This window comes from Pyrus communis, chromosome 10, assembly GCF_963583255.1.
Source record: "Pyrus communis chromosome 10, drPyrComm1.1, whole genome shotgun sequence".
In the NCBI taxonomy this organism is placed as follows: Eukaryota; Viridiplantae; Streptophyta; class Magnoliopsida; order Rosales; family Rosaceae; genus Pyrus; species Pyrus communis.
The window spans coordinates 11464700-11478286 of record NC_084812.1 but is presented as its reverse complement, the minus strand read 5'-3'; the positions used below and the strand labels follow the sequence as shown (position 1 = coordinate 11478286).

At 38.4% G+C, this 13587-nt stretch overlaps 2 protein-coding genes across 3 annotated transcripts; one reads left to right on the top strand and one right to left on the bottom strand.

The window, feature by feature from the left end:
• The first annotated feature begins 275 nt into the window (after positions 1 to 275).
• Positions 276 to 6739, top strand: LOC137748252 (probable cadmium/zinc-transporting ATPase HMA1, chloroplastic). Of its 2 annotated transcripts, none has more exons than XM_068488374.1 (13): positions 276 to 1012; positions 1109 to 1259; positions 1334 to 1518; positions 1685 to 1831; positions 2202 to 2397; positions 2678 to 2790; positions 2928 to 3169; positions 3452 to 3557; positions 4473 to 4637; positions 5104 to 5320; positions 5896 to 6110; positions 6187 to 6273; positions 6431 to 6739. In XM_068488374.1, the coding sequence occupies exons 1-13, from the start codon at positions 494 to 496 to the stop codon at positions 6608 to 6610; spliced, it is 2523 nt and encodes an 840-aa protein (XP_068344475.1). In that variant the 5' UTR covers positions 276 to 493; the 3' UTR covers positions 6611 to 6739. The 2 variants fall into 2 exon arrangements, with proteins under 2 accessions (XP_068344475.1, XP_068344476.1); XM_068488375.1 differs by having other exon boundaries at positions 278 to 1012; positions 5923 to 6110.
• A 2113-nt stretch (positions 6740 to 8852) lies between these two features.
• Positions 8853 to 10062, bottom strand: LOC137748129 (transcription factor MYB44-like). Its single transcript, XM_068488216.1, has one exon. It carries the CDS (start codon positions 9958 to 9960, stop codon positions 8983 to 8985), a length of 978 nt encoding a protein of 325 aa, XP_068344317.1. The 5' UTR covers positions 9961 to 10062; the 3' UTR covers positions 8853 to 8982.
• Between the last annotated feature and the right edge of the window lie 3525 nt (positions 10063 to 13587).

Below are 13587 nucleotides of genomic sequence, written 5' to 3'. Positions count from 1 at the left end.
GTTATTCAAATAGGGTATGCTCCGATTTTTATCACATCACATGTCAAATTATATCTTCCGTTAAGTTAATCGTTTGATTTGTTTACGTGATAGTGCACGAGACGACATTAATGCGTTATTTCTACTATGATTATAGTCTTGAGAGTTGAGTCATTTATTGTCACACAAACAATTAATAGTTGACCAAACAATCAATTTAATTTAATAGAAGGTGTAAATAAATTAAAATCAACGGCCCCAAAATCCCAGTTGTCACTTGCAGGGTTTCGAAATGAGGACATGCTGTGGAGACAATGTCACCACCCAATCAGCAGACCGACCATTCCAAACTCCAAAACTCCAAACTCTCGCAACAAATAAAACACCGACGGGAAAACAACTTCCTCTTCCACTTCCACTTCTCAAGGTCTCACCGACGACCATGTTTTGAACACCCTCTCTCTCTCTCTCTCTCTCTCTCTCTCTCTCTCTCTCTCTCTCTACCAAAACCCAAATGGAATCCCTCCTTCCTTATCCATTCCCAATTAAAGTGACCACCAACCACCACCACTCCCTCCTACTGAGTCATCTCCCCACTACAACTCGACTCAACTCGCCCTCCCTTAAACCCATCTTCCACCACCCCCTCCTCCGTCCTCCCATCTTCCGCTTCAAATCCCTCCCTCCTCTTCCCCCTCCTCGTCTCCGCAATTCCAACACTCCCCGATGCACCTCCGGTACATGCGATCACGATCACGATCATGATCACCACCACCACCATAATCACGACCACCACCACCACCACCATCACCACGACTCTGCGGAGCTCACTGGATCGCAGAAACAGTTCGTCCGCTTCGCCAAGGCCGTGCGATGGACCGATCTCGCCGACTTCCTCAGGGAACACTTGCAATTGTGCTTCTGCTCCGCCGCTCTGCTTCTCGCCGCCGCCGCTTGCCCTTATTTGATGCCCAAGCTGGCCGCGAAGCCTATGCAGAACGCCTTCATACTCGTCGCTTTTCCTCTAGTGGGGGTAAGAACTAAAGAACTAGCATCCTCCTTTTTTTATTGGCTAAAACCCTATAATTTGATATGCAATTGCTTGAATTTGACTTGGATTTAACTGTAGGTCTCGGCGGCACTTGACGCCCTTACTGATTTAAGTGGCGGGAAGGTGAACATTCATGTATTGATGGCTTTAGCAGCATTTGCGTCTGTGTTTATGGGGAATGCATTAGAAGGAGGGTTACTTTTGGCCATGTTCAACCTTGCTCATATCGGTAAGCATTTCAGTTTCGCTACTATTTGGTGGCAGCTAGCAATGTGTATTGATCATTATGTGTTGTCAATGCAGCTGAGGAGTATTTCACAAGTCGGTCTATGATCGACGTCAAAGAGTTGAAGGAAAATTATCCGGATTTCGCTCTTGTGCTGGATATCAATGACGGACAACTTCCTAATACATCCGAGTTGGAGTACAAACAGGTTCCTGTGCACGACCTACAAGTGGGGTCGTACATTTTCGTCGGAGCTGGTGAGGTACGGGAACCAAATTTACGACCTTGATGTTTGTATCACTAGTGGAATGATTTGGTAGGGTCTTCAATAGGTCTTGTCCTCACTACAATGATATATCATTATATCTCTCACTAAATGATCCATTAGAATATGGAAGCATTGTAATCGGGGCTGGTGTTGTGATTAGTCTGTGCCTGTAGATTGTGAAGTTTTCCAAGGTACTGCCACCATTACTATCGAGCACTTGACTGGAGAGATTAAACCGCTGGAGACAAAAGTTGGAGACAGGGTTCCTGGTGGTGCGAGGAACTTGGATGGCAGGATAATATTGAAGGTACATTCTTGAATATTTTGTTTTCGAGTTTTTCAGAATGGGATACATAACTGAAAGAAAAAGAACTTGTTTTTCATATTTAATTTTTCTCCCTGTGTAAATGATAGAAGCCACACCGAAAGTTACATGTAACACCCTTGATGTTTCTCATGAATGAGTCTTTTCTGACCCAGTTTTTAGATATTTTTATAACCCTTAAACTTCGCATGTAATTCATTAGATTCCCAATTTACCTTGGAAATATAATTAATGCCAGAGTCATTGACGGGATGATCTTGAAAGTTGTCAAGGATGGGTTTCTAGAGTTCTCATGCTAGTAAGATTGTTGTAATGCGCGGTGATTAGGTGCTAAATCCGATTGTTTATGCAGGCAACTAAAACTTGGAAAGAATCAACCCTTAGTAGAATTGTGCAATTGACTGAAGAAGCACAATTGAACAAACCAAAGCTTCAGAGGTGGTTGGATCAATTTGGAGAGCAATACAGCAAGGTGGTGGTAGTTTTGTCAGCTGCCATTGCTCTTCTTGGCCCATTCCTATTCAAGTGGCCATTTATTGGAACATCAGGTAATCTTCCCTAAGAAGAGTTTTTTTTTTAATTTTTAGCTTTACTGGATCCCACGGATAAGCCTGGGAAATGAAAAATGATTATATACATTTTTTCACAATTATATATATGTTAATTCAGACAAAATGAATGCTAGACGGGTTTGCAATACCAAAACCTGAAAGAACTACCTTCTTTCCTGCTTCTAAAAGACTAGTTGAATACCGCTTTGCACTAGATGTATTCATAATAGAGGGCATGCTCATCGTCCATCTAGTTGATATTTGCTTAATCCTTTAGCTTGCAGAGGATCAGTTTATAGAGCATTGGGCCTCATGGTGGCAGCTTCACCATGTGCTTTGGCTGTAGCTCCATTGGCATATGCTACTGCAATTAGTTCCTGTGCGAGGAAGGTAGGCATTTTAACCAATGCTATAATCAAGAACTAGTTTGCTTTTCATGCATTTACGTGTTTACAATTTTAAATTCTGTGCAGTAATATGGCGTGTGCTATTTGGGTTTGACATGCCACCTTTTATATTTGTTACAGGGGATATTGCTGAAAGGTGGCCATGTGCTAGATGCTCTAGCTTCTTGTCACACTATTGCATTTGATAAAACTGGAACCTTGACAACCGGGGGGTTGGCGTTCAAAGCAATTGAACCAATTTACGGGCATCGGATGAGAAAAAGTATATCAGATTTTTCTTCCTGTTGTTTCCCCAGCTGTGAAAAGCAGGCTCTTGCTGTTGCCGCTGCAATGGAGAAGGGTACCACTCACCCTATTGGAAGGTACTGTTTTTGGACAGCGGTCCTATTTAATTTTCTGCTCAACTTACTATCCCTGGCAATTGTAATCTGTAAAACATCCTTTCTGATTCAACTTGTACACACATTGTTTCCCACTCAAAAAGGGTAATGAACAACTTTACTCCTTGCTGACAACGTTTATTTTAATCTTAATGCCCTTTATCTAGTAATGAGATATGTTCGAATCTAATATACTATTTAACAGATGAAATATGTTGAAGATGATAATATCAGTACTTATCGGTCATTCTATTTTTCTTTCAGAGCTGTGGTCGACCATAGCGAAGGTAAAGACCTTCCTTCTGTTTCTATTGAGAGTTTTGAGTATTTTCCAGGCAGAGGTCTAATTGCTACTCTCAATGGCATCGAGGTATTCTTTTTCCTAACTAGTATAGACCTTTTCTTTTATAAATTTCCAGCTTTAAAAATGAAGTGCTTCACTCATTTTCTTATCCAATATGACCCCATTCTGTTTTGTAATCTATATTTGCTGCCACTTTTCCATGTCTTAGCTATTTTTTAATCCATACCAGTATCTATCGGTTATGTGTAGATTTTAATCCCCCATAGTTGATCTTTTTTATCGATAGTCTTAAGTGTTGTGCAAACTTATAAGATGGTGCTACTCGAATATATGAATTATTAAGTAAACACGAATTTATCGAGGTTCAGCGAACTTTGCCTACTCCTTGTGTGATCTCTATTGAGAAATCACCTGCACTTTGGAGAATAACAACTTGATGAAGAACTTAATGAAAACCCTTATGCTAACCCCAAAACCTTGCTTTAGATCTCTCGATCACTCTTGGCTCTCTACCCTAGTATTCTCTCGGCTGTTCGTGTGAATAAACAGCCCCCAACAAGCCTATTTATAGTACATAGACCAATGGTTACATGCCTTACAAGTATAGGATTCCTAAATCCTTTTAGAATAGGGAAAACTTACTTCCTAATCCTAAACTGATTGGGATTACAAAGAAAAACCTATTTCCTAATCTTATGGGAAATAACCTGTGCGCATTCCTTTTCTCCTTTCCCAACACCAATTGGACACCTAAACCTGTTTGGCCTTGGTATTTTGATGAGCCAAATCACAACATTACATACCTTGATTCCAGCGGTGCTCTATGTGCATGATTATTTTCTTTTCTGATGGCATATCAATACAAATGTAATGAATGGATCATAGGGCATCAATTGTCTTTCATGGTTTTACCCTACATTTTTAAGTGTTTTTGGCCAGTGAGAGGTAGAATGATTTACATTGATTTCGATCTCATTATAGTTAGGAACTGAAGGGGGTCAACTGTTGAAAGCATCTCTTGGTTCAGTAGATTTCATCACCTCACTTTGTAGATCAAAAGATGCATCAGAAAAGATCAAGGAGGCTGTTAGTGCATCTTCGTATGGAACAGAATTTGTTCGTGCTGCTCTTTCCGTCAATGAAAAGGTGAGGTTTCATTTTAAGAGTATGCAAATAAGGGGAACTTTTGGTTTGAAGTGGGTGTGACAACTGAAATTTGTGGGATTTGAAATTATGAGAGTATATTCATTTTGTTTGGGTGTTAAAAGAAGTGTGAAATAAGGGTATAGTAATTGGGTTTGGTTGAAATTATGAGGGTATGAGATATAACTGAACTGCAGAGTGAACACAAATAGGTTAGTTCTTAGCCTAAATGTGCGTAACTAAACTTAATTATTTTTTAAATGTGCATAACTAACCTTATTGCAAAAAGGTTTACTTGCATACTGGTGTTCAAAACTACCCAACCTACGTACATATTTAGGAGAGTATGTTAGCAAGCTATATAGGATGGACGCTTACCGAAACTTTTGTTTGTTTATCGATATAAACACCCATATTCCTATGGTGTGTCTTTGTTTAGCGTTTTCTAAATCTGGATGAACCTATGCAGGTAACCTTGATTCACCTTGAGGATAGGCCTCGACCTGGGGTTTCGGATGTCATAGAAGAGTTACAAGATCAAGCAAAGCTCCGTGTAATGATGTTGACTGGTGACCATGATTCAAGTGCTTGGAGAGTTGCAAATTCTGTTGGTATCAATGAAGTTTATTGCAGCCTGAAGCCTGAGGATAAGCTCAGTCATGTTAAGGATGTCTCAAGGGATACGGGTGAGTTTTATGATCTTTACGCCTAGTAACATGCCATTTGATCAGTGGTCCTTGTATCTCTAAATATAAATGATATGTAGGTTTTCTGTTTCCCCAATGACAAAGTAGCACTTCGTTCAGTTCTTTTAGTCTTTTCACTCCTCATGTATATCTGAGGTTTGGCAGATGCACAGTTGATGACTAGGTAACATTAAGTACTATGTACGCCCTCGTTTGGGTCTTCTATCGATTGTCTTAGCATAATTAAAAGGTTCAGGAATTTGTTTACCTTTCTAATTTGTTAAATTCATTCCTAAACGTGTTATATTTTAACAACTTGTCTACGTATGTCCTGCATGTTTGTTAACCATTATTAATATGAGTACCAGGAATGGAAATTGCATTTGCATTATGTATTTTGACTGAGAATGTCTTTTCTTCTTGTTTCCCCCGTGTCGATATCCTTTTCATTCTAATTTCAATAATGTACTGTGCATTATATCAAGTGTTGAATTAATCATGTCTATGGTGGTGGGCAATTTATCGAAGGTATGCCAGTCTTTCCCTCACCTATTTTCTGAAGCTACTTTGTTTAGCTCAGCACATTCTGGGATTTACTACAGGTGGGGGTCTGATAATGGTCGGCGAGGGTATAAATGATGCTCCAGCGCTAGCAGCAGCCACTGTAGGGATTGTCCTTGCCCAACGTGCTAGTGCAACTGCCACAGCTGTTGCAGATGTTCTGTTGCTGCGAGACAATATATCTGCTGTACCATTCTGTATCGCCAAGTCTCGCCAAACAACTGCCTTGGTACTTGCTGAACATCTATCCCATCACTTGTTTGTTATTTTCTGTTACTGACGTTATTTTCTTCATGCAAATGCAGGTGAAGCAGAGTGTAGCCCTTGCTTTATCCTGTATAATTTTGGCTTCTCTTCCATCCGTATTAGGATTTCTTCCCCTCTGGTTAACGGTATGAATTGATTCGTCTTTTTATTTCTGAAACCTTATTGCTACTTTCTTTTCCATGTCTTTTAGAGTACGCCATTAGAAGCAGTGCCACAAACTCTTGGCTGCTCTCTAACTTTAGCTTCAGGTTTCATTATTGCTCTTGTTTGGTTGACATGTAGGTTCTATTACACGAAGGTGGTACGCTTCTTGTTTGCCTCAATTCCATCCGCGCTCTAAACCACCCAACGTGGTCCTGGAGGCAGGATTTATTGCATTTGGTGAACGAACTGAAATCTAAACTCATATCACCGAGGACACTTAAATCCGGCGGAAACACCATCCAAGCTGCAGCTGAGTAACTTAAGACACCTTTTCCCCTTATAACTCGTTGGTTAAACCGTCAAAATCTTCTGTAAGTATCATTTCGTCAAGAGTCCGTTATTTAACCTGTAAAAAATCTTGATTTTCAGTCCGATGTTCGTTGAGCATCACAATTTCTTCTGTAAAACTTACAACAATGGAGTTCGTATGTTTAATTCAAACCCTAGGAAGCAATAAAATAGCCCTTTAATTTACAGAAAAATAGACTTGGGCGGCGGCCGGAAGGAGTCATAGTTGTTTTCCATATCTTGCTCACCAAGCTACCTTTTTCAGTAATTACCTAATCCGTGCTTGGAAGACGGTGCATGGAGCTGTCATGTGTTTTATGCCTCCCTCCCTTGCTGACATGGGTCAACCACCTAACGATAACGATATTTGCATGCCTATCTCCCATTTTTTTTTTCAACTGCAAAGTGCTTCCTTACCAACAAATTCCACGCCCACATTCGACTTTCCCAACCGTCCTTTTTTTCAACTTTCCACCTATATTTTACCATGGATGATGTCCCCAATTTATTAAAGACACCATCTTGTTGATAACGCCTCTACATACTTTTATATTCATCCGTTGGCTAAGAAAATGTGTACAATTTACGTAAAATGTCATCAGTAATTATTCTTTAGCGTCGTAACTTATAAGATGGATTAAGCCTCCGAACACACCAATCTCAACTCAGCTCGTGAACTCCTCAAACACGTAAAATCTCTAAGTATGAAAGATGACGGTGGAGAAAGCAATGGCGCTAGCTACTAAACTTGTATTTGCGGGAAAGCAATAGCATGTTTTATGTTTTGACGGGCTTCGGTTACTAACGATTGGACTTGCTCATAGTTATTAGTTAACTACTATAGAATACTGGAAGTCACGATAAACTCCCAGTATTCAACGTAATGAAACCAAATATTTTTTATGAGTTTCGATTGATGAGTTGAAGGTGTGAGCATTTGTTCACACCTTCAACTCAACATCTCAAAATATCTACCCTATCAAGTGCAAAGTCACCTTTTTGCGTAATTGATTGTTGGGTGGAAGGCAAAGATATTGAGATATTTTTCTTACCCAACAAGTAAACGGAGTTCCACCTCCCACTTTTCCTTTTATTTTTTTGACAAATCCCGTCTTATGTTGTTAGGTATTAGGCCATTGCTGTCGCATCAACCCCACCTCCCTCCCTATATTTTAAGTTTGAACAAATTAACCAGAAATACCAGAAAGCCTTTCACTGTTTGGGTATTTAAATATTTGCCTTTATAGATCCTACGGCCACAAACCCAGAAACGTATCCTACTTGCCTTCTTTTTTCTTGTAATTATACGCCAACAACCGTTTCAATGGTCCAAACACTACCTTTTGTCGTCTCGTCTTGTGAATGCTGTGGTCTCGTTTAATATATCGATATTAACATTCGGTATTAGTAATCATTTAGTACTATGATCTATTAATATTCTTCATAAACAAACTTTTAAGTTCAATTATCATCAAAAGTAAATTTGAACAATATTATTATTAAACTATAAGACTAAACCCAATTTTTTTTTTAGTGTAAAAATTATCGTCTTAAAAAAAACATTATTTGGTCAGTTGTTTTCAAAAAAAATATAAAAAATTACAATGAGGTTATTTTTGACGAAAATTTACGTTAAGTATAAGAACTCATTTAAATTTAATCGAAAATAAAGAAAAATATCTAAAAAAATTCAAAAGTTCAAAATCTAAAGTAATTTGGACAAATTTCATGTAGTAATCGGTAGATATCGTCATCAACTTCGTAAATCTTACCGATATAGGATGAAGTTTTCATTTCACCATTTCCCCATATCCCAAAATCCCTCAAATGTAGAGCAACAATACCCATTTTCAGTTTTACCATTGCACAGCAGAGATCAATAATATGAGCAACAAAAACAAACTGGAAATTAAATATTAAGAGGACGAAAAATAAGTGAAATTTCAAGGATTCATTTTCTTTTTTCTCCTCCCATTTTTTTTTTCTTTCCATTTTTCTTCCCTTAAAAGGTTGCTTGGTTATCGATGAACAAGGCGCAAAGTTCCCTTCCCTCTTTGAACTGGATTCCACTCTGACCTGTCTTCTACCTCTCTCTCTCTCTCTCTCTCTCTCAGTCTCTCTCTGTACACTGACCAAAATTATTATTTTCCCTTACTTATAAAAAAAAAAAAAAAAAAAAAAAAAAGCAAAAATTAATATAAAAATAAGACAACGCCACCACCCCTCTTCTTCCTTCCGTCCCCCTCCACAGACCCCTCCATAGATTTTATGATCAGGGTTCACTGCCTAGCTACTTCTCCTGTCCATAAAGCTCAAAACCTTTTGCATTGAGCTCCATTCCATCATCGTAATTGCGAAAATGTCCGGAACACTCCGCACCTTTCTCCCTCACTCAATCCTGCTATAAACCCAATTCGATTCACCCCAACATTCCTAAACCCGTCATTGTCAGCAGCCGCAGCCTGCTGAAAACAAACCCCGCCCTGCTCCAACCTCGCCATGTAGCTCCTCACCTCCTTCCTTATCATCCCCTGCATCACTCCCAGCAACTCCGAGGGCATATTCAACACCGGATCTGCCGGAATCGGAACCGGAGCAGGGATCGACTCGGTCGCCGCCGCAACACGGTTCGACACCTCCCCGGCGTCGACCCCGGGCAGTGACAGAGACAGTGAAGTCGGAGGGTCGTTCTCCTTCTCGCTGTTACTGCTGTTGTTGGAAGACGACGTCGTTTCTACTGGAGGCAAAACCCCGCCAGATCTTGCCACGGGTCTGTACACGTGGCAGTCGGGAAGAGACATGACTTGCACGCTGGAATCGCTCACATCCGACCCGGACGGGCTACCCGGGCTCATGTAAAGCCCGGTGGAAACAGGCACGCCCGACCCGGCACTAACGGACCTCTTCAGAGGCGGCTGCTCGTGGTCAAGGAAAAAATGGCCATCGTACCCTCCATTCAAAACGACGCCACCGCCGTCAGAGCATTTTCGCTTGAGGGTGGAGTTCCAGTGGTTCTTGATGGCGTTGTCGGTCCGGCCGTTGAGGAGGCGGGCGATGGTGGCCCACTTGTTCCCGAACCGGGCATGTGCCCGGATAATCGTGTCGTCCTCCTCGGGAGTGAAAGCGCGGTGCTCCACCTGCGGCGACAGCTGGTTGCACCACCGCAACCGGCACGACTTCCCGGACCGACCCGGAATCGACTTGCTGATCAGCGACCAGTTCCTGGGGCCGTGCTTCTGCACCAGCTTCTGGAGCGAGTCGTCCTCCTCGGGGCTCCATGGACCCTTGATTCGATCCATATCTTTCCTGATCACCGCCATCGCAACTAACTCACACAATCTCCCTCTCTTTAATTTTTTTTTTTTTTTTTTTTTTCGATTTTAATATCTCTGTAAATATTTGAATTTTGAAAGTTTGAGAGCTTCGGATTTGGGCAGAGAAGAAAAACCAGAGTGGTGAGGCGTAGGGTGGGGGTTTTTATACGAGGAAGGGGAGGGGGTGAATGGTGACCGGTTGGGCCGGTGGGGGTTTGATTGTTAAATAGTAGGTAATGTGGGTTTCAGCGGCACCGCTTGTTGGAAGCAGTCGGTTAAGAGTTTGGGAGGTTTGGGATACAGCTGGAAGGGACACGCGTCATTTGGAAAGTGAACTGAATTGCATAACCATCACTCTTTGCCTTTTTATTTTATTTTTTGTTCAACGATGTTTGGTTTTTTAAAGATGAATAAGAAGAAATCCGTTTGTAACCTTATCGATTTGGTTGATCCCTTTTTATACAGTTAAATAATTAAACGATTTTAATTTTAATTAATTATTTTAGATATAATTTTTATAAAATAATTTATAAAATAAAAAGTTATGATCGTAAATCTAAAATTCTATAAATCAACAATTCACTTTTTAGTAAGAATTTTGACTCATTTGTTTAGTAGTCGAATATTATTTTTATTTTATTTATTTGCTTTTTTTTTTTTTATGCCCACCGCAACAGCAGGAGCGTCTACTTTACTCTGTCACAGTTGGAGGACTCTTGAGTGTTCGTTTCTCTTGTTTTTAATTTTTTTTTTTTTAATTTTAAATATTTTTGAAATCGACCATTTAGTATTACGATTTACGATCTACTGACATTTATTTTTATTTATAAGTGAGAAGTTTTAGATTTGATTCTTGTCAAAAATGAATTTGAACTACATTATTACTAACTCATTGTGAAGTTAAACCTAACTCCTCATTTCTAATATAAATAATATTGTTTGCTTAGACCAAAAAATAAATAAAAATCTAGATAATAATCAGAGGATTTAGGCATCAAGTTAGCTACGACTATTACGATTACGCAACGTAAACGATAAATTAACAAAGTTGTTAAGATTAAATCTGGCTTCAAGTTGGGAAAACCGATTTTAACACTTCTTTTTATTTATGCTATATAGTCCGGACTTTAATACGATAAAGCATTTTAACCGTTAAATTTAATTTTTATATTAATAGTTTTATTTACAATTAATCGTATTAGTCGAAAAATTTAAGAGCTTGGTGGTTAGGAAAATAAAGAATTATTTGGAAATATTAAAAAATGAATAAAGTAATATCGTTGAGGGGATAACGATGAATGATAAGTTGATAACGGTTGGGTGCGAGTTTGACTGAGGAAGCCAGGCTGTCCAGCATTTCGTGTGGGATTTTTTTCATTTCCTTTTCAAACATTTAAATATTAAAAATTAAAATATTTAAAAAATAGAAATGTGAGGGTGAGGTGGCTGAAAGCGACAAGGAAGGCCGAATCCGGGAGCCAATCATTACAGACCATCCAATCGAGTCCAGCCTGTAAACCTGCCACCACCACTCACCTCCACCGTCCGATCATCCCATCTCTCTCTCCGTCTCCTTCCTTCTTAACGGCCAATCTGATCTGTTGATCTTCCTCTCCACCACCGACACACTCTCAACCATAAATGTATAGAAGGCTTTTTAGTTAGAGAAGTATTAATGACATTTTAAAAATATTATTTTACATTTTTTATAAATGTATTTTTATTTCTAAATATAAAAAGTTTGAAGTGTAAAATAAGAAATTTTGAGAGCCAATAACAATTCTGTTTAGTTAAAATAGTTTTTAATATTTGCATAACTCCTCATTTTGATCTCTAAGATTTAAAATTAATAGACTTAATCCATAAGTTTGTTCACCATTAATCATTTTGATATTTCCTTGAAAAATCTCTATTAAATAAGAATAAAATGACCAAAATACTTTTTATTTTTTGTCAAATTATTTTTGCCTTTTGTTTATTAAATTGCGGGTATATTTGTCATTTTGATATTTATTGAACACAATTTTGCATATAATGACCAAAATGATTGATGATGAACAACTTAATCTTAAGGACCACTCCTATTAATTACAAATTTCAAAAAACCAAAGTGATGTGTTATACAAAATTCAAGAACCATTTTGACTAAAAAGTAGAATACAGATATTTGCCATAAGTGTACGGATGCACTTTCTCTTCACCTTCCTCTTCCTGTTAAGCATGGTTAATTAATTACCTTGATTAACTGGGGTTTATTCTCGCTAATTTTTAAGTTTAATAGCTGCTGAATCGAATCATCAATCACACGCGGGTAGATTTGATAGAGCACAGATTACAGGGGGAAAGACGATTACTTTATTCCAGTTTTGATAGATTCATCATTCATTGTGGATTGATTGATTAAATTAAGGAAGGATTTGTGAGTAATTAATAAAATTAGGCCGACAGGAAGGAGGGAGGATTCAAATAGAGATTGTCCTGTCGTTCTTTGATGCGATCACGTGTGGATGTGTTATAATTCGGATTTGATATGTTGGGATATTAACTTATTGTTTAACTCATATTATTACATGACGAGATGGTGTTTTAACGGAAATATATTCATGATGCTTAAGGTTATATAGTAATTTTGAAGTTTTTAATCGTTAAATGTTGGTTGTTACATATTTAACTAATAGTATAACGCTTAGAACTTTTAGAGTATACAGCTCGTTTTGACGTGTTTTTTAAATGATTAAGAGTGTTTTTATTGAAAATGTTTTTTAAACCAATCTTTAGTAAAAATTCAAGTAGGTCATGAAAAAGCACTTAATCTGCTTATTGCAAGAAGCATATTTGATACTTCTTCCATAAAATACTTAAAATGTTTTTGGAACTCAAAATTAATTTAACCGACAATGCTTTAAGCCATTCAAAAAACATTTATAAATTTTAGGTTTGAGATTGTATGTTAGCCGCTAAAATATAATCTTACTATAAAGAATGGAGATTAATATAGAGAAAGAGACAAATCTTTCTTCATATCAATTTGATTTATTTTTAGCTATGACACGCGTACTTTTTACCAAATCTTACTTTAATTGCTATACTTTATATTGTCTCACTTTACCACATAAGTTCTTCCTTCATGTCCTACTTTACCTCTACATTCTTAATGTCTCACTTTAACACATGCATTCTTCCTCAATCTTTACCTTGTTCCATCTAATAAGTTAAAAGAATTGTTAATTATGTAGCCAAAAATAATTCTAAAAATCTTAGAGACAATACGTGGACTCTTTTCTGAAGAAGACAATAATGCCCACATTAAATGGGCGAGGCCCAAAAATATTTCCATGCCTAGTCCAGCATTCTTGGAGGCTTGAGCAACAGACTATGACACCACCAAGCTCCCTTCTCGCAGCAAGAAAGAATAGTCAAAGGCATTAAAACTATGATTAATTGTCAAACCCTAAAAGCTCAGGCCGACTCTCTCTCTAAAAAAAGTCTCTCCTTTTCTCTCTCTAAATTTCTCTCTGTGAAAACCTCCTACCAACTTTGATGTCGACCCTAGCCTTTGGCTTGGGTGCCGGAGGTATCCTCCCTCCTTCCTTCCTTTCTTATTTTCCTCATTTTACTCCATCTCTCCTGAGT

Bases quoted from the DNA above. Each gene is read 5' to 3' on its own strand.
- LOC137748252 (XM_068488374.1), top strand. From the start codon at position 494: ATGGAATCCCTCCTTCCTTATCCATTCCCAATTAAAGTGACCACCAAC. The intron at 2,398-2,677 runs GTAATCTTCCCT...TTAATCCTTTAG, and splicing joins GCCATTTATTGGAACATCAG to CTTGCAGAGGATCAGTTTAT. The intron at 6,274-6,430 runs GTATGAATTGAT...GTTGACATGTAG, and splicing joins TTCTTCCCCTCTGGTTAACG to GTTCTATTACACGAAGGTGG.
- LOC137748129 (XM_068488216.1), bottom strand. From the start codon at position 9,960: ATGGCGGTGATCAGGAAAGATATGGATCGAATCAAGGGTCCATGGAGC.